The 18,213-nt window shown below is 42.0% G+C and overlaps 2 protein-coding genes across 11 annotated transcripts in view; one reads left to right on the top strand and one right to left on the bottom strand.

Moving 5' to 3' along the window:
* Nucleotides 1-3,153, bottom strand: part of LOC105945140 (zinc finger BED domain-containing protein 1) — a 78,564-nt gene extending 75,411 nt beyond the window's left edge. For 2 of the 7 annotated variants that reach the window (XM_031896693.1, XM_031896692.1), the window contains exon 1: nucleotides 2,990-3,153. In XM_031896693.1, coding sequence (XP_031752553.1) covers nucleotides 2,990-3,130 — 141 coding nt within the window. In that variant the 5' untranslated portion in view covers nucleotides 3,131-3,153. Of the gene's footprint in view, nucleotides 1-2,969 lie in introns of all 7 variants that reach the window. The other 5 variants (XM_031896690.1, XM_031896691.1, XM_031896687.1 and 2 more) reach the window with 3 other exon arrangements.
* cd99 (CD99 molecule (Xg blood group)) overlaps nucleotides 3,151-18,213 on the top strand; it is a 29,212-nt gene continuing 14,149 nt past the window's right edge. The window contains exons 1-2 of one of the 4 annotated variants that reach the window (XM_002941001.3): nucleotides 3,151-3,383; nucleotides 16,783-16,827. In XM_002941001.3, coding sequence (XP_002941047.1) covers nucleotides 3,326-3,383; nucleotides 16,783-16,827 — 103 coding nt within the window. In that variant the 5' untranslated portion in view covers nucleotides 3,151-3,325. The remainder of the gene's footprint in view (nucleotides 3,384-16,782; nucleotides 16,828-18,213) is intronic. The other 3 variants (XM_012957612.3, XM_002941003.5, XM_002941002.5) reach the window with 3 other exon arrangements.

Genomic DNA, 18,213 nt, shown 5'->3' with positions numbered 1-18,213 from the left:
TACCAGCTTTTGAGGCACTAGACGTTTGAAGTTCCTTCAAAAGTCTTCGGGTACCAGAAGGGGACTTAGGACTCCCCTAAGCTATCTGTTTTGGTAAGAAAACACCTCCGCTGCTTTTGGGTCACTGTTACTGGCAGATGTTATAATGACAAGGTTTCTCTGAAACGAAAAGCATTATCAAACCAATGGTTCAACTTGCCAATACCTTTGGGAAAGGCCTGTTCAGGGGGAGGGAATGGCATGGGGCATGGAACCTATACATATCACCCCAAATAAGTGCTCACCATCCACCAAATCCCTGCTGTTCTGCCAGCACCAAAGATGTAGTGGGAAGAGCCGTGTAAAGAGAGTAGAGAGCCTGGGATGCTTGATTCACTCCCCAAGTTCCCGGAACAGGCACCTGAAGCAATTTATCTTGATTAGGATTCCCAGGTGCTGGCAATTTCCCACTCCCCTGGGGATATACAAGGAGGGCCAACTTGTCGATGTGAGCCGGGGTAGAAGGCAGTGGGTTAGAGGAGCCTCTTTGGGAAAGCTCAGCAGTACGCTCCTCTCAGGACTTTTGGACAGGGTTATCTGTTACAATGCTAAGCAATTACTCTCTGTTGTTCTGCTAGTCTGATTGTAGTATTAAATCTATGGTGTCAATTTAAATATAGGTGTAAGGGCAAAGTCAGTCCATGCCCATGCATCTCTCCACCTATGTTTTGACGGCAAGCAAAAGGAGGATCCACTCTTATCAGCAGCTCCATGTAGCTCCACTGACAGACACAGCTGAGTGCAGCTAAACAAAGTAGAGATCGAAAAACTGCAAAACCTGGCATTCTTTAGGCAAGTGCTGTTCAACTGGTGCCTTATGCGTAGATATGTGCCTGCCTTATGCTGCCTGTGTGCCATACTCTGCCTGCACTATGCTGCCTGTGTGCCATACTCTGCCTGCACTATGCTGCCTGTGTGTGCCATACTCTGCCTGCTCTATGCTGCCTGTGTGTGCCATACTCTGCCTGCCCTATGCTGCCTGTGTGTGCCATACTCTGCCTGCCCTATGCTGCCTGTGTGTGCCATACTCTGCCTGCCCTATGCTGCCTGTGTGTGCCATACTCTGCCTGCTCTATGCTGCCTGTGTGCCATACTCTGCCTGCTCTATGTTGCCTGTGTGTGCCATACTCTGCCTGCCCTATGCTGCCTGTGAATGCCATACTCTGCCTGCCCTATGCTGCCTGTTTTCCATACTCTTCCTGCCCTATGCTGCCTGTGTGTGCCATACTCTGCCTGTGTGTGCCATACTCTGCCTGCCCTATACTGCCTGTGTGTGCCATACTCTGCCTTCCTTACCCTGCCTGTGTGTGCCATACTCTGCCTGCCCTATGCTGCCTGTGTGTGCCATACTCTGCCTGCCCTATGCTGCCTGTGTGTGTCATATTCTGCCTGCCCTATGCTGCCTGTGTGTGCCATACTCTGCCTGCCCTATGCTGCCTGTGGGAAGTGAACCTGGCAGGGGTTTGCTCTGGGAGTTTGTTAGAATTTGGAATAAAGTGTGTAATTACGTGCTGGGGGTTGCTGTGCTCCACTGGGGAGCCATATAGATTTAAGGGTGTGGCTAAATATGACATAATCAACTTCTTTCACATATGACTGAAGGGTGATATCCCTGAAGTGAGCAACCATTTGGGTTTTGGCTGCGCTACCACCAATAATGTGGGTATGGTCTTAAAAGCTCTTGAGATAACATGGGTATGGTTTGAAGTTGGTGCAGTTTAAAAAAGGGGGGTGGTCAAAATTGGCTTCCATGATTGCCCTCCACCATGTAAGCCAGAAAAATGTCGCCCCTGGGTACCACAGAAGTTGGACAATTGGAAGTTGTAGATGAACTCAGGTCTGTCAGTGAAGTTACATATAGCTGGTGATGAGAACAAATCTGCTTCACCTGCCTACAAAACACAGGTGGGAGAAAAGTGTACCATCAGTGCCGGATTTATAATGAAGGCGCCCCAGACGCTGCCTTCATTATCTGCCCCCACCCCTCCAGATCTTGCATGCGTATTGATTTAACACACTTACGGAGCACTGGGGACAGGAGGGGATGCGTGTCTTGTTCCCAGTGCTCTGTATGCAAGCAATGTGTATGTGCAGCTGGGCGGCATGCCGTCCCTAAAGTTGTGCCGCCTTAGGCCCGGGCATTTGTGGCCTCACCACAAATCCGGGCCTATGTACCATACACCTTAGCTTGCCCCTCACCCCATTAATAATGGCTCATATCAAATCCATGTCATGCATGACTAGCTGGCAATTTAGATGTTTGCTGCATAGCTGCACATAAATCAGTTCAGTCTGCAGCATGCATCGCTGAATTGCTAATTAGCTATGCAGGATGTGGATTCAATATGTCTTTTATTAAAGGGTTGAGGTGGCAACCTGACGCCCTGGTCTGACTTACAGCAGGGTATAAGATGCAGATGTTCCCAAAATGGGTGGTACAATGGTGTAATCTGTCTGCAAGGTATTGGAATGACTTCATCTGTTCTGATTGGTTGCAAAACTGCAGGAATGATTGGAATTGGCATAAAAGTAGCTTAGTTAGTTTATTTTCAAGCCAAATCAGCTCACTACTACTAGCAAGTAGATTTATATGAACAGCAGAGTTGAAGTTAGCAGCACAACACAGGAAGGCATCATGTTACAACTCTGCCTGCCTTCCAGCAACCCTCTCTTACTCCTATTGCTTCTAATTACTCTGTAAGGTATAGCAACTCACTGCAAGGTATAGCAACTCACTGCAAGGTATAGCAACTCACTGCAAGGTATAGCAACTCACTGCAAGGTATAGCAACTCACTGTAAGCCTTACAGTGAGTTGCTATACCTTGCAGTGAGTTGCTATACCTTACAGTGTAAGGTATAGCAACTCACTGCAAGGTACAACAACTCACTGCAAGGTACAGCAACTCACTGCAAGGTATAGCAACTCACTGTAAGGTATAGCAACTCACACAGAAGCCTCCTCTCCCCGGCACTGAAAGGGTTCCACAGGCCGCACCGCTGTGCCACCTTCTCTGCTCGCAGGAGAGCCCAGCCCAGTGGGAGGGGGACATTTTGGGCTGTGTCTGTGCATGTTCATTGGCTCCATTCATTTCTCGGGCACAGTGTGGGCGGAGCGGCCTGCTGGGTGTGGGGAGTTATTTTAAAGTCTAAAAAGAGGGTGGAAATTTGGCTGGAGGCAGACGCTGCTGCTTGTCGACCTGTTGCACGCAGTCGGACTAAGGAGAGGCGCTTGTGTACATTTGGTTTCTCCCTGTCTGACACCCCCAGTGAGAAGAACCAGCACTATGTTCCGCAGCCTGGGGCTCCTGCTGTGTGTGGCCTCCCTCACTCTGCACATCAGAGGTAACCATGCTGCCCGTGGAAGGGTTAATGGGGCATTATGTACCCAGGGCTGGGGCACTCTTCCTTTGTGTGTCTGGATCTGTACTTGTAGCAGCTGCCAGGCTTCCCGACAACAGCTGGGACTGCTATATATAGGGGGGGGGGGGGCAGATATATCTTTCCGTAGTGCCAGGAGAGGTGCCTAAGCGGGTGTTTATAGGTGGGGCACGGTCAGGGAGGGCATGGGTGGGGTATAAGTGGGGGCAGGAGCGGCATGGGTGGGGTATAAGTTGGGGCAGGAGCGGTCTGGGTCTTTATAAATAAAAGGGGGGGGGGTATAAGTTGGGGCAGGAGCGGTCTGGGTCTTTATAAATAAAAGGTGGGGTGGAGGGAGGACATGGGGGGGGTATAAGTTGGGGCAGGAGCAACCTGGGTCTTTATAAATAAAAGGTGGGGTGGAGGGAGGGCATGGGGGGTATAAGTTGGGGCAGGAGCGGCATGGGTGGGGTATAAGTGGGGGCAGGAGCGGTCTGGGTCTTTATAAATAAAAATGGGGGTATAAGTTGGGGCATGAGCGGTCTGGGTCTTTATAAATAAAAGGGGGGGTATAAGTTGGGGCAGGAGCGGTCTGGGTCTTTATAAATAAAAGGTGGGGTAGAGGGAGGGCATGGGTGCCCTGTGTGTGTGGCTTGCAGCCCGCAGTCTCTGCTCAGTAATGCAGATCACACAAAGAAAACACCTTGTTGTTTTATTGTACTCGGATACAAGTTGCGTGTGTGGCTGGCACAGTGTGCCATTTACATTGTGCAGCTCATTACAGGGGGGAGAGCACTTCCTATGCCAGCTGATGCCAACTTCTAAAAGTACACAGACCGTTACTCATGTGTGTGAGTCACTGGGGAGATGGGCAAGTCCCAGTCAGTTGTGTCCCAGGGTTCCATGGAGCTGCTCTCTCCATAATATCCCATACTCAGGGCTGGGTTCTGATCCCATGATGTCATAGTGGGGCCCTCAGGGGCTGGCAGGGTAGCACTGGGCAAAGCTAGGATGAAATAAAGCATTTTTATATCCTTCTAAACCTCTGGTTAAAACAGAATATCTTTATGTATTTTAATTTCTATTTTAATCAAATATATAGTGTGAAAAATTGTGCATGCATATATACCTTGGAGCCAAAACCTGTGGGTGCACTTGGTTATATAAACTCTTTTCTACAGGGCCCTTTTGTATAGTTTATTGCTCCCTTTGTATGTAATTCTGTGTGTTCAGTGTATAAACCCATTTATAGTACAGCACTGCAGAACATTTTGGTGCTTTACAAATACATGTTAATAATAATAATAGAAATTGTTTGCTGCAAGCTCTAAGAAATTACACTGTATAACTGAGTTCTGCTACTGTATTACTATCATTTACCATACTTATGTAATGAAGCTTGATGAAAATCACACCCAGGTGCAAACCAAGGGAACCACCCACAAGTTTAATTACTGCCTATAATGTTATTAATTAATTAGGTTCCTGTGTGTATTTGGCTGTCTTGTTCTGCAAAGATGGCTACAGGTACTTGATATTCAGATTTTCCTTGTTGATGACTTAGCTTTTTTGAGACTGTGGGGGTCTCTTGTCATTGCCAAGCTGCTACTCCCAAGTCCCTCCCTGAGCCCAACGCTTATAGTTCAGCAACAGCCAGATGCTGTGTTGGGTTAGAAGTATTATGGGCAAGTCTGGGATACTGCTTTTAACACATTCTGGGAATATTCAGCACCTGTGTCTGTGTGTGGGGTGGGGGTATTTTTCATGCTGAATGTGGAACATGTTACAACTGCAGGTTTTTGTATCAGGCTCACATTAATGGTGGTGGTCTGTCCGACACAAGCATCATAATTTGTGGGAGTTGGTTTGTAATTTTATTGTATGTTGTGTGTATGAAGTGGGCTGATTATTTGTTACACGTTTAAGGGCTGGGTAATATTAAAATAATGTCACAAAGTTTATAGAGTTCCTGACAGACCGGGGGACATAACATCCCTTGAGCAAGCGCTTCCAGACAACTCGCAAACAAAGCTTAAACCCTTATTTATATAGCACTACTTGTATACACAGCACAGTGTAATGAAACAACAATATATTTACATTAAAGAATAAGTGTTAAGAGACAAGTGGAAAGAGGCTCTTGCCTTGCAGTCCGTTCAAAGTAAGTGGGTAATGTAAGATGAAAATAAGGGCTAAAATTGACTGTGGTTGAGGCATTACCTCAGAAGTGTTAGATGTTATGGCAAAATGTGCTCTTTAATTTTAGTTCTGCTAAGACTGAGGGAGAATTCTCTATGAAGGAATTTAGGGTTGGCATTCCAGAAGAGCTGTGATATAGGTTTAAGGTGGGAAACAGCAGTGGAAGTAGGTGGGAGTGACCAGGCACAGGCTGTGAGAGGTATAAGGGAGCTGACTAGGAATGTGTGAAGATACAAGACATTATTAAGTACTTAATGGGAAGCCGTGATACAGATTTCAAAGATAGAGGGGCCTGTGAGAGCCAGAGGATTCTAGAAGCAGAGTTTGAGATAAACCGAAGTGCGGAGAGGTGCTCGTTAAAGGCAACAGTCATTAGCAAGTTGCATTAGTCTTGGTGGTAAAGGATGATAGCATGGATGAGTTAAAGCTGTTGCTTGCAAAAGAATGGGGTAGATTTTGGCAATATTGCATAGGAAAATGACCGGTTTTGAATGTGATGTTCAATCAGAAAAGGATTACCCCCAGATAGCGTGCTGAGGGAGTTAATGGGCCTGCCATTGATAGTAACACTGAAAGGAGGGTGGGGCGGGTATGGTGAAAGATGATCAATCCAGTTTGTTAGGTTTAATTTGAGATGGCTTAGATTCAGGAGGGAAAAACTAAAGACCGAGTTTGAAAACTGTATAGACTGTACAAAGGAACACCATACACAGTTCACAAGGACACTTTATGGCAGAACCTTTTGTTAAGTGAAAAAATTTTCTGTTTTGGGTTAAACCTCTGCAGAGTTATCTTTTTGAAAACATTTTCTACTACAGACTCTTGTCTCATTGGCAGTATCACAGCTCCCTTCCATACACTAGCCTTTTATTCTATTCATTTAGTAGGACCAAAGTTTGAGTGAAAGAATCGTTATAGAGGAAGTTCACCTGTGAGTTAACTTTTAGTAAGACGTAGTGAGTGATATTCTGAGAATTTGCAGTTGGTCTTTATTTTTTATTATTTGTGTTAGGAACCAGGAAGTGGGTTAAATGCCAAATGGATTGGTAAATAGGAGAGGACCTTAATAGAAAAAGAAGCAACAACTAAAATTGTAGCAGCAGTTTTTGTATTTGCTGCTGGGCCCAGTGACCCCCATTTGAAGTTTGGAAAGAGTCAGAAGAAGGCAAACAATTAAACAAACACTTAAGGTGGCCATACACGAGCAGATCCGCTCGCTTGGCGATGTCGCCAAGCGAGCGGATCTTCCCCTGATATCCCCACCTACGGGTGGGCGATATCGGGGACCATTTAGGTAGATTATGTGGGCGGCAATGGGGCAGTCGGATCGGGGACCGCATCAACGAGCCGATGCGGTCCCCGATCCGACCAGATTTTCTAACCTGGCCGATCGAGATCTGGCCAATTTCAGGCCAGATATCGGTCGGCCAGGCCGCTCTGCTCTCCCCATACACGGGCCGATTAGCTGCCGAATCGGTCCAAGGGACCGATATCGGCAGCTATAGTCGGCCCGTGTATGGCCACCTTTAGGGTGATGCCACACCAGGCGTAGGGCTGATTTTTTCGGCAAGCGGAAAAACGCTTGCCGAAAATTCAGCCCTACGCCTGCTACTTGTGCCTGCACCCGAATGAATGGGATACGCTCGGGTGCAGGCACATGTAGCCGATATACGCATGAAAACGCGAGACTTTGCATTCTCTCGCGTTTTCGTGCGTATATCGGCTACATGTGCCTGCACCCGAGCGTATTCCATTCATTCGGGTGCAGGCACAAGTAGCAGGCGTAGGGCTGAATTTTCGGCAAGCGTTTTTCCGCTTGCCGAAAAAATCAGCCCTACGCCTGGTGTGGTATCAGCCTTAAACTAAAAATAATAATGAAAAGACAAACTGAAAAGTTGCTTAGAATTACATACTAAAAGTTGTGTTAAATGCAAACCGCCCATTAAGGAAATATGGTTGTGCAGGTCTGCAACTTTTTCCTTTTGTGCCTTCTATTGCTGCATTTATGGACACTTTGATGTAATGATATTGCTAGACTGGCCAAACTGCCCTAAATAGCGTTCTAGACTGAAAGATTATCATCTGTGAATGACTTAAGTGGACACATTACCTGCAACAATGTTTCATTTATTTACAAGTAATTATCTCATTCTGTATAGTGTTTTTATGCAGGCAGGGTGCCTCTCCAGCAGGCTGAAATACAGTATATTTAGTCAATCTTTTACATTACATGTCTACAGATGTGCTGTGTATTGGTTGGTGGTACTGTACCATTTGAAATGATCCTTATGTATTTTCACAAGCTGCTTTGTTGTATGTAAATTTGCATAGTTCCCAGAATACCTAGCAGGACACTGTGTACACTGAGTGAGTGAGGCTAATGTCACATCTGTCCTGTTGTGAAATATTTCTGTTTCTGCTAAAGCTCGCATGCCACCAGACAAATAGGAGGAGATCAGTATTTTCTTGGCCAGTGGGGACAACTTAGTGTGACATGTGACTGAAGGTTTTCATTCATCCAGGTCATGGTATATCTAAGTAAATCTAGTGAGTTGGACTTGCTGAGTGATCATTGAAGATATTTCACTACTCATCCAAGCAGCTTCTTCAGTTCTTCAGAGCCACATAAAGCACAGAAACCCCTAATATACCTATAACTATAATCTTTCTTGAAAAATTAGCCTGATTTCATTGCTAGTGCCAGCAGGTCTAGATAAATCATGAAAAGTGCATTTGCTTATACCGGCCACAGAGTCAGAGTTCACATTCGTTGCTCCAACCAGGTGAATTAGTAGAATGTTTTAGAGATTAGAGCACCTTTAAAGTATCTGCCAAAACAATCTAAAGGCAGGACAGAGACTGCATTTATCCTGGGCTCTAAGCCTGAAAAAAACATTTCTGTTTATATTTGTGAAATGTAGATAAAATGTGCTTGGTCTGGAGTAGTAACCAGTTGGTTATCTGGTAATAGATGTTTCTGATGCCAGATAACCAATTAGAGCTAACAGTTATTGGTTGCAGTGGGTGAATACCCTGTAGTTATATCAGTATTATTAAGTCTACCCATTTTAACTGTCCCTGAGCTTCTCTTCAAAGGGGATCTCTACTCAAAGACTGTTTTGCACTCTAAAAATCACTAATTTAGTGATTTTAAAGTCATGTACAAACACAACATTTTGGACTTATGTCGAATGCATGCTATGTCCATATGTGTTTGAGGCAGGTGCAGAATTTTGCTTGCAACTACAATTCACCCACCCTGTGAGAGTTAAACCCTACAAATAAATATGGATGGAATTGACATATTTTATATGCTGAAATTATTGCACCAGCCTAAAGGCTCCCTAAACTCCGTAAGTGACAGCAGCACAGAGCATGTGCAGTGAAGCAGCAGAAAAGAATATGGGGGAACTACTGGGGCATCTTTGGAGGCACAGAACTTAAAGGAGAGCCTTTGAGTAAACTTTTAGTATGATGCACAGCAGGGGTGACCAATATGTCGATCGCGGTCCACCAGTCGATCCCCTGTGGATTCCTGGTTGACCGCGATTAAGCCGGGGATGCGGAAGTGCTGAGTGAATGTGTACCTCTCACATTCACGCCACACTTCCGCATTCCCCGGTCATCGGTCGATCGTGACCGAAATAAGTCTGGCCACCCCTGATGTACAGAGTAATATTCTGAGCCTATTTGCAATTGGTCTTCATTTTTTATTTGTAGCTTTTTTATTTAGTTATTTCACTTTTTGTTCAGCAGCTCTGCAGTTTGGAGTTTCAGCAGCTATTTGGTTGCTAGGGTCCAAATTACCTTAGCAACCAGGTAGAAGTCTGTTTGAATGAGAGGATGGAGAATAGTAGAGGACGTGAATAGAAAAACAAGTTATAAAAAGTAACAATAAAATTGTAGCCTCACAGAGCAATAGATTTTTGGAAAGCTGAAAAGAGTTAGAAGAAAAAAAAAAACTAAAAAATAATGAAGACCAATTGAAAAGTTGCTTAGAATATGCAATTCTATAAAGGTGTACAACCCCTTTAAGTATAGGCACTATCTTGTGCAGTCAAAATGTATATGTGACTAATGCTTGTGCATTTGGATACAAACACAGTTGCAGCAAAATAAATGTGCACATTACAACTATCCACATATACACTTGCACACACATTGTATTATATAGTCAGTTTGTATTCTAAATCAGTATTTACATAATGGGGTAATTAGCTTTAACAAGATGACAGGGCGTAAATAGTAACTTGCATAGCTGTGGTACAGACTATATGTAGAACATAAATAATAGCTACCATCCCTATGAATGGATCACTTTAGTATGGCAGTTTGGCAAGATCAGATTATCTGCAAGGGTGTATCTCCAACATTCTAGTCAGCTGCTGCTATAGTGAATCTGTGATTAGTTAGCAGTGACTCACAGCCGCGTGGTGACACAACAGAGAGGAATTTGGCACACTGCGTTATGTAGTGCCGGCTCCCTTCTCCCTGCTAATTTTAAACACATGGTATGTTAGACAATGGCGTACTGTATTGTGAGTTCTTGGCCTTGACTTAAAAAAAAAAAAATTAAGCAGCCCTACAGCTTCAAGTGTATCTACTACTACATAAACCATAAACAGGGGCTGCTTACATAATCCTGATTGAAGGTTGTGGTTAGTCACTAGAATGATGCGCAAGAAGGCAGTTACAGTCCGTGCTGGATTATGCTTCATCTCATACATGTATGGGATCATTTATCTAGAAACCCATTAACCAGAAAGTTCAAATTATAAAATGGCCATCTATCATATACTCATTTTAATCAAATCATTCAAAATTTACATACGTATTTCCCTTTTTATCTGTAATAATAAAAACAGTATCTTGTACTTGATCCTGAGAATTATTTTTGGAAACAAAACAATCCTATTAGGTTTTTTGGTGTTTAAATTAAATTAATTTTTTTTAGTAGACATAAGGTATGGAGGTCCATATTTATTGAAAGACCCCTTATCCAGAAAACTTGAGGTCCCGAGCATTCTGGATAACAGGAGATATATATATATATATAATATTGTAGTCAGTTTTTCCATAGAATCTGACCAGTATGTAAGAAAAGGGGCCACAATTTAGCAAAGTAAACACAATTCTGGGACCTCCATGTATGTCTGTGTGGGTAAAATCTAGCACGTGCCGTATTAGGTTGTCTGCGTACAAATCAGTTCTTTCGACACTTCCATTGTTAAAGATATCTTCTAAGAGAGAAGTAGGTTTAAAATAATTAACAGGAAATGTGGCAGGAAATATAAATCTGAATCACAATTTACAGTTGTGACTCAGGCGACCTAATGCAGCATTGTATTTACTTAGCAAATGTTGGGGGTAAGCTATACAGAGTTGTGACACTGATTGCAGGAAGCATTGTGTGATCCTTAAGTTTTGTTGCCTTTTACATTCTTAGGCTGGTCATTCTCTACCCCCATTATAATGTTTCACCACTACTACAAAATATGCTACTGAAAATATATTGCAGATTGCTTGTTGGATACACAAGTTTGCTTTTTTTGCATGCTAAGTAATGTAAAGTCACTATTGTGTGCTCATACTGGGCATTAAAGTACAGGCTTTGACTAAAACTAGCCATACACGAGTGATATAATCTGCTGCTCAGGCTCTACAATACAGTTGGGGAGAGTAATAAATCGTTGCGGTTCTTGCTGGTTGAAGTCCCATGGTATAATTGATATTGCGGGGGAAAAGCATATAATTTAAGAATGTCCATCCATTGACCCTGTAGGTAAACTTCTCCCTTGATGTATATACTGAAAATAATTGTTAAGCAGCAAAATGACTGTGTAAGGGGTATGGTCTATGGCACAAAGGCACCCAAAAATGCTTTTCCCTTTACTTACATGTGGATGTGGCTTAATTGCTGAATAAATTGACAGAATGCATTTTCCAGCAATAATGCTGGATTTGTCACCCAAGGGAAACCGATTTCCCACAAGTGACAAATCTTCCCGTGCCCTTCTGCATGTAATGCTGAGGTTGTTTGCACCAGGTCTTGTAACATCATTGTAATCAGATGTTTCTTATAGTTGATTCTAAGTAGAAACATGAAGGCATGGGAAGTCTTGACTTTGATAAAAAGATTTGTAGGAGTGGAACTGAGCAGGGACTGTTGGGGAATGCCAGATATACAGGACCCTGAACCTGTGATGGTTCACATGTGCAACATAGGACCCATAAAAGAAACTTTAGCTTCAGTTATGTTGTGGAGTAGGGAGTCTTAACTAAGGCTTGTGCTGAACATCATCCCTTTTGCCTGTTGTTTTAATAAAGAAATATCTATGGCTTATGTTATTTCTGGCACTAAACAAGGATATAAATCCAATTTTACTTCCGGCACTTCCTGATCCTGAAGAACTTCAGAGCAGATAAAACTAATTACCAGTCTACTGAAAAGCTCCTGATAATGAGCTGCTGCTTAGAGAGGGAGGGGTTTGTTTGTTCAATGGTAGATAGGGAGCTCTGAACAAATGGTCCTGTTGTCCTGAAGGTGGAGGGCAATGTCAGTGGATGTCATGGATTTTTAAATTAAATTTTCATTTCAACACAAGTTCTATTGTGCTCATTTTTAGCAAGTGTTTTGTATCAACCACTCTCTTATGTATTTAGAGACGCAAACTATGGGAGCTGCATAAAACAATAAGTGCTTGACAGATTAAATAATAACTGATTTCTAATTTTCTGCAAAAAAGTGTGATTAATGATTGTGCTACTATTTTCTGAATGCCTGAATATGGCAGTGTATCCTTTTCTCATTGTTCCTAATTGCTGCCATTGTGCATGGAGAGCAAGCTGGATTAGGTCAGTCAGATCAGTGCTTGATTCAGTGCAAACAAGTGAGAGCTGCCCACCCGTAACTGTCTTAATAACTCCCCGGAGGGGATTCTTGTAACCAAATCGCACGGCGCTGTTACAGGAGCTCTTTGTTCTGAGGCTTACTCATTGTTACTGCAAAATTTGGAACCACACCTTGTAACAGATGGCCCGGATAAAAGGCAGAGATGTTGTTCTTTCCATAAAGTGGGAAAGGGTGTTTTTCATGGTATATAGCAGTCACCCAAATTTTTATCTAAAGGAGAATGCAAGTCAAAATTTAAAAAAAGCATACTGCCCAATAGTCCTCCTATTGTTTAGTAAAAATGCCACACTTTTGGCTAATATATTTACTAAATATTTACTTAGTCACACTTAATTCACATTTTCTATCTGTTTTCTTGAACAGGCAGCCATCTTTAAAAAGGTATTCTCCCTTCCTTTCCCTCCTTGGTTCATACTGCACATGTGTTTCATCCCACCCCCCCCCCCGCCAGATCCGCTTCTGATTGGCTGGTGGGCATGTGTAGCTCAGAACAGGAGACAGGATCAAGTTACACACATGCTCAGAGAATAGGAAGGCTGCCGCTGGCACCTACAGGAAGGGGAGAGAGATTTCAGTGGTGTCACTGTAGTCTTCACATTGCTGTAGGCTGCCAGCACCATATCTCAGAGAAGCAAGCAGGGATCTGGGAATTTAGATATGCAGTAAGTACATAAAAAGAATGCCTTTAGACTTAACTTTTAATTTGCATTAACCTTTCCTTGTCCTTTAAAAAGGCAACATTATCTATCTGTCTCATAGACAGATACAGTTAAGGACACATGATAAAGTTTATTAAAAATAGCTACATAAATATGGAGCCTACCCAATGGGATTTTCAAACCCTCTCAAGGGCTCCACACATGGGCGATAATTGCCCCCGCCGCTTGTCAACCAGGTTGCCTAGGGCGCCCGGTCGGCTCGGCCCGCCCCTGATTTTGACAAAAGTAGTTTCCTCCAGCAAGGCAGGTCTGTCAGTCTGCTGCCTTTTTGTTACATTGTTTCAAATGCCAGAGTCCCCATGGCATAGAATAGAAAAGGACAGGCAAACACTGGTTTTTATAGCAATCATATATACAAATAACTCAAAAACCATTACAAATTTGTAATGAATGTATATTGCAAAGTTGCAATATAACAAAATTAACAATTTAGTTTTCTTTAATTAGGCAAATTATTTTGGGGATTGATATCCTTTAACCACATTGCCTAACAGTGTCTTGTGGACTCTTAGCTAACATTAGTGCTACTTGCATGAGAATAAGAAATTTGTTGTAAACCAAGAGACTTCTGTGTATATTAAAGCTCTGTTTCTAAATTGCCAAAAAGCATACCCAAGTATTCTTTCTTTCTGCATACATTCATGCCGAGAAGATATGTTTGCTTTGCCCAGAGCCCCACCTACCGTATATACTCGAGTATAAGCCGATCCGAATATAAGCCGAGGTACCTAATTTTACCTAAGAAAACTGGAAAAACTTATTGACTCGAGTATAAGCCTAGGGTGGGAAATACAACTGCTACTGCTAAGTTTCAATAATCAAATAAATAACAGATAAATAGATAACTTTATGGAAAGAAAAATGCTACAGCAGCAGACAAAAGCAAGTTTGGGAAGGTTAAGGAAGCTGCCATACTAATTATCAAGTACTTGGACCCCAGTGTACAAGTCCCACCACAGTACTACAATAGTAGTTGTAAGGGCAAAATAATTCTTGATGCTGGACTTAGTACAAATTTAATTTTTGTAAATAACAAGTTATTGTACCAATTACTTAATCTGGCTTGATGTGCAGATGTAACGCGCTCGTTGTGCGCACCCACCCTCCCTTCCTCCACTTGTGTCTGTGCATACATACCTCCCTCCCTCCACATGTGTCCATGCATACCTGCAGTTGCGCGCACTCTGGCTGACTCTGGCTCCTACTCTGTATACAAGGATAAGGAATAAGCCACATCAGGAGTGTCCAACCTGTGTTCCTCCTGTTACCTATTAACTACAACTCCCTGCACCTACTGATAGCTGATACTGAGAGCGGGGGGGCGGGTGCGACGAGCCAGGACCCAGAGTGCGTGCAACTGCAGGTAGGCACGGACACATATACTCGAGTATAAGCTGAGGATTACTTTTTCAGCACATTTTTAGTGCTGAAAAACTCGGCTTATACTCGAGTATATACGGTATATCCACATCCTGTTAAACAAGGGGACCAAAGGGTTTATATGGCTTGTTAAATATTTCTTTGAAACCTGGCATAGAGTATGTCATATAATGAAGGCTATTATATAATGAATATATAATGAATGCTGTTACAAAAAAAGAAAATTAAAGGAAAACTATACCTTAAGAATGAATACTTAACCAACAAATTGTTGATATTATATAAAGTGGCCAATTAAAGAATCTGAATTTATAAATATATTTTTGATCTTGAGCCCCCATTTTGTGATGGTCATTGTGCTTCCTCAGAGATTAACTGAACCGCACCATAGAGATCACCTGACCATAAATAATGCAGCTCTAACTGTAGCAGGAACTGTACAGAACTTTGTCTATTCATTGGTTGGTGTGACCTAAAATGTATGTGTGCCCTTGGTTTGTTTGTGTGCACTGTGAATCATATGATTCCAGGGGGTGGCCCTTAGTACTTAAAGGGGTGGTTCACCTTTAAGTCAAGTTTGAGTATGTTATAGAATGGCCAATTCTAAGCACCTTTCAGTTATCTTTTTTTTTTTTTTTTTTTTTTTAAATATGATTTTTAATTATTTGCTGCCTCCTTCTTTTTGCTGCTTTCAAATGGGGTCATTGACCCCAGCAGCCAAAAAACGATTGCTCTGTGAGTCTACAATTTTATTGGTACTTTTTTTAATTTTTGTTTTCTATTCAGGTCCTCTCATATATTCATGCACCAGCCTCTTAAACAACTTCCTGGTTGCTAAGGTAATTTGGACCTTAGCAACCAGATAGCTGCTGACACTCCAAACTGGAGAGCTGCTGAACAAAAATTGAATAATTATAAAATGACAAAAATTAAAGACCAATTGCAGATTGTCTCAGAATATTACTCTGTACATCATACTAAAAGTTAACGCCAAGGTTAATAACCCCTTTCTTTTTAGGAGTACCTAATGGCACATACTGCTGTTTTATGTTATATATTTTATATATATTTTTGTTATATATATCCTACATTGTTTGGGGGTATAGTTTTCCTTTCAGTTGAAGTGGTTGCTTAACAAATCTGATCACAAATTGTTATATTGCTTCTTACTGATTTTCTATTTTATAAAATAAATTCCTTAACTTAATATTTCTCTTTTCTTTTCCTGGCTGCAACCTACACATACCAGCTGTAAAGCACTGAAGCATTGCTGCCAAACAAGCGGATCTTTGCCCATCCTATGTATTAGGTCAAATGGGGCCCGGGGCCAAAAGATTGAATTATATGGGGTGCCTAAGCAGTCCTGTTGGGAGAGCACCGCTTCAGTGGGGTCCTTGTCTGATTTCCAGACCTACCCATTAGATATCTAGCTGATTTTTCAGAGTGGTGGTGTTTGCAGTAGGAAAAACTTCTCATTATTCTTATAGTTTTTGAGATACAAATGGTTTACTAGTGAAAATGATTTATTATTCATATACTAGAGTTGTTTCCTTTATGATCGCTATTGTTCCCCACTAGCCCATATTATGAAATGCCTGTTGTGTGTGAATCCCCTGCTGACTCATTGGCTTGTTGGACCCTCCTAGCAACAGACTTAAGCAGCCGCAGATGTTATCAACTTTCCTGAGTCACCATGCAGTTATGAATTTATCGAATAAATAATATGAAAAACAATTTGGATATTTATGCCCAAGAATCTAAATGCCTAATGGAGACCTTCAAAAAATATATGATGGGGCCAACAGAGAAACTAAATTGGCTCCTTAGGAGGTAGATAATTACGTTACCATTGCACAGATAATTAAATAATTATAATATATATTGGCTCACGTGCCATATCTTTTGCCATACATCCTAACTGTAAAGGTTAAATTCACTAATTTTATCGTACAAAACTTTGGTATATGTATGTTGGAAGACGAGGCGACCGATATTGTCTGTAGTGCAGGGTGTTTGTTTGTTTTTTTTTTTTGTTTTTTTTACAAAAGCCCCTTAGTTTTGAAAATTTGTTTGCGTCAGCAAAACAGACATTTACAGTAATTTTAATCCAGTTTCTGGGTTTATGTTGTAATTCCCTTGAAAATGCACTACTAATGTTATATATATTTAACAGGTCAAGAAGATTTTGATCTTGATCAAGCTTTCGATGATGATGTTGGTGAGTTGATATTGTAACTGCTTGCCAAAACTTAAATGGCCATATTTTGCCCCCACACACTGTATAAGTAGTAGCTCTGTTTTTTATTGATTTATTTTTAAATATAATTGACTAAAATGTATGAAACTTACTGTGGATAAGTTAGAGGAGAAGGGAATGTACAGTCACTGGGGGGTGATTGTAATCACTTACCTGATACCCCTGGGGCAGTGCCCCTGTCGCCAGAAAACTGCATCAGCTTGGGGTACCTGCACGCAAGCGATCCTCTTCCTCCTGTTTTCTTTCTTTGTGATCCTGGGGCCGACGCACACTCAGTTCAGTGAAAAAGCCAGTTTTTTTTTTGTTGAAGTTTGGCTTCTCACCCTACCACCCATGTGCAAGACAGAAGAAGGATTACTCGCTCACAGGTACCCTGAGCTGGTGCAGTTTTCTGCTAACGGGGGGGTATCAGGTATGTGATTACAATAACTGGGGGGTGGCTAACATTTTGGCACCCCCCCAGTGACCATACCTTTTCTTCTCCTTTAAATATATTCTCTGTATACAGATGCAGTAGCACCCACAGGGACTTTAAAAAAGAACAGAAATACAATCCACCCTCTACAGAAATCTTCCATTACCAACTGATAAACCATTTTATCCGCACAACTAACAAAGACTGTTCTACCCTGACCCCTACTTATTTTGAAAAGGTCTGTATTAAATACCCATATTCAAAAGGACTAATTTCTAGTCTGTATAATTTATTAGCGGGTATACACTCACAAGACCCCTTACCATATACCCAGGCATGGTGTAAAGATCTTAATACCACGATCACTGATGAAAATTGGACCCAGATATGGCAAACTACGGACAGGATAAATCCCCAAGTCAGTAAGGACTGCTTCAGGAGATGTGGACAAACCAGTTCAATGTTTCACATTTGGTGGGATTGCCCAAATGTTCAAAGGTTCTGGTCTAGAATATATAATATTATTTACTCAGTGACGCAAATAAACTTGAGGAAAGACCCTCAGAACGCTTTACTGAATGTCAGAATACCCAACCTCAATAGTCATACTAGATCCCTGATAAGTTTTATTTTTCTAACAGCCAAAATAACGATTGCTAAATTTTGGAAAACAACCCAAATTCCCATTGCTCATTTTAAAAGCAAGATGAACTGGGTTATGGTTAACGAACGACTAACGAGTGTACTTGTGGATAAACATGATAAATTCCTGAAAATATGGGAACCTTGGTACATTTACTCTCTTCCGCAAGCTAATGACTTATTTTCGTTCACTTCCTAAGTCAAACGACAACACAATATGTTAGAGATATAGGAACAGAAAATAAGTCTATTGGAGATAAACACGAACCATATTCCCACGGACGCTAATC

This window comes from Xenopus tropicalis, chromosome 2, assembly GCF_000004195.4.
Source record: "Xenopus tropicalis strain Nigerian chromosome 2, UCB_Xtro_10.0, whole genome shotgun sequence".
Lineage (NCBI taxonomy): Eukaryota > Metazoa > Chordata > Amphibia > Anura > Pipidae > Xenopus > Xenopus tropicalis.
Note: the sequence above shows the minus strand (reverse complement) of the source record. Positions and strands in the feature narration are given on the sequence as shown.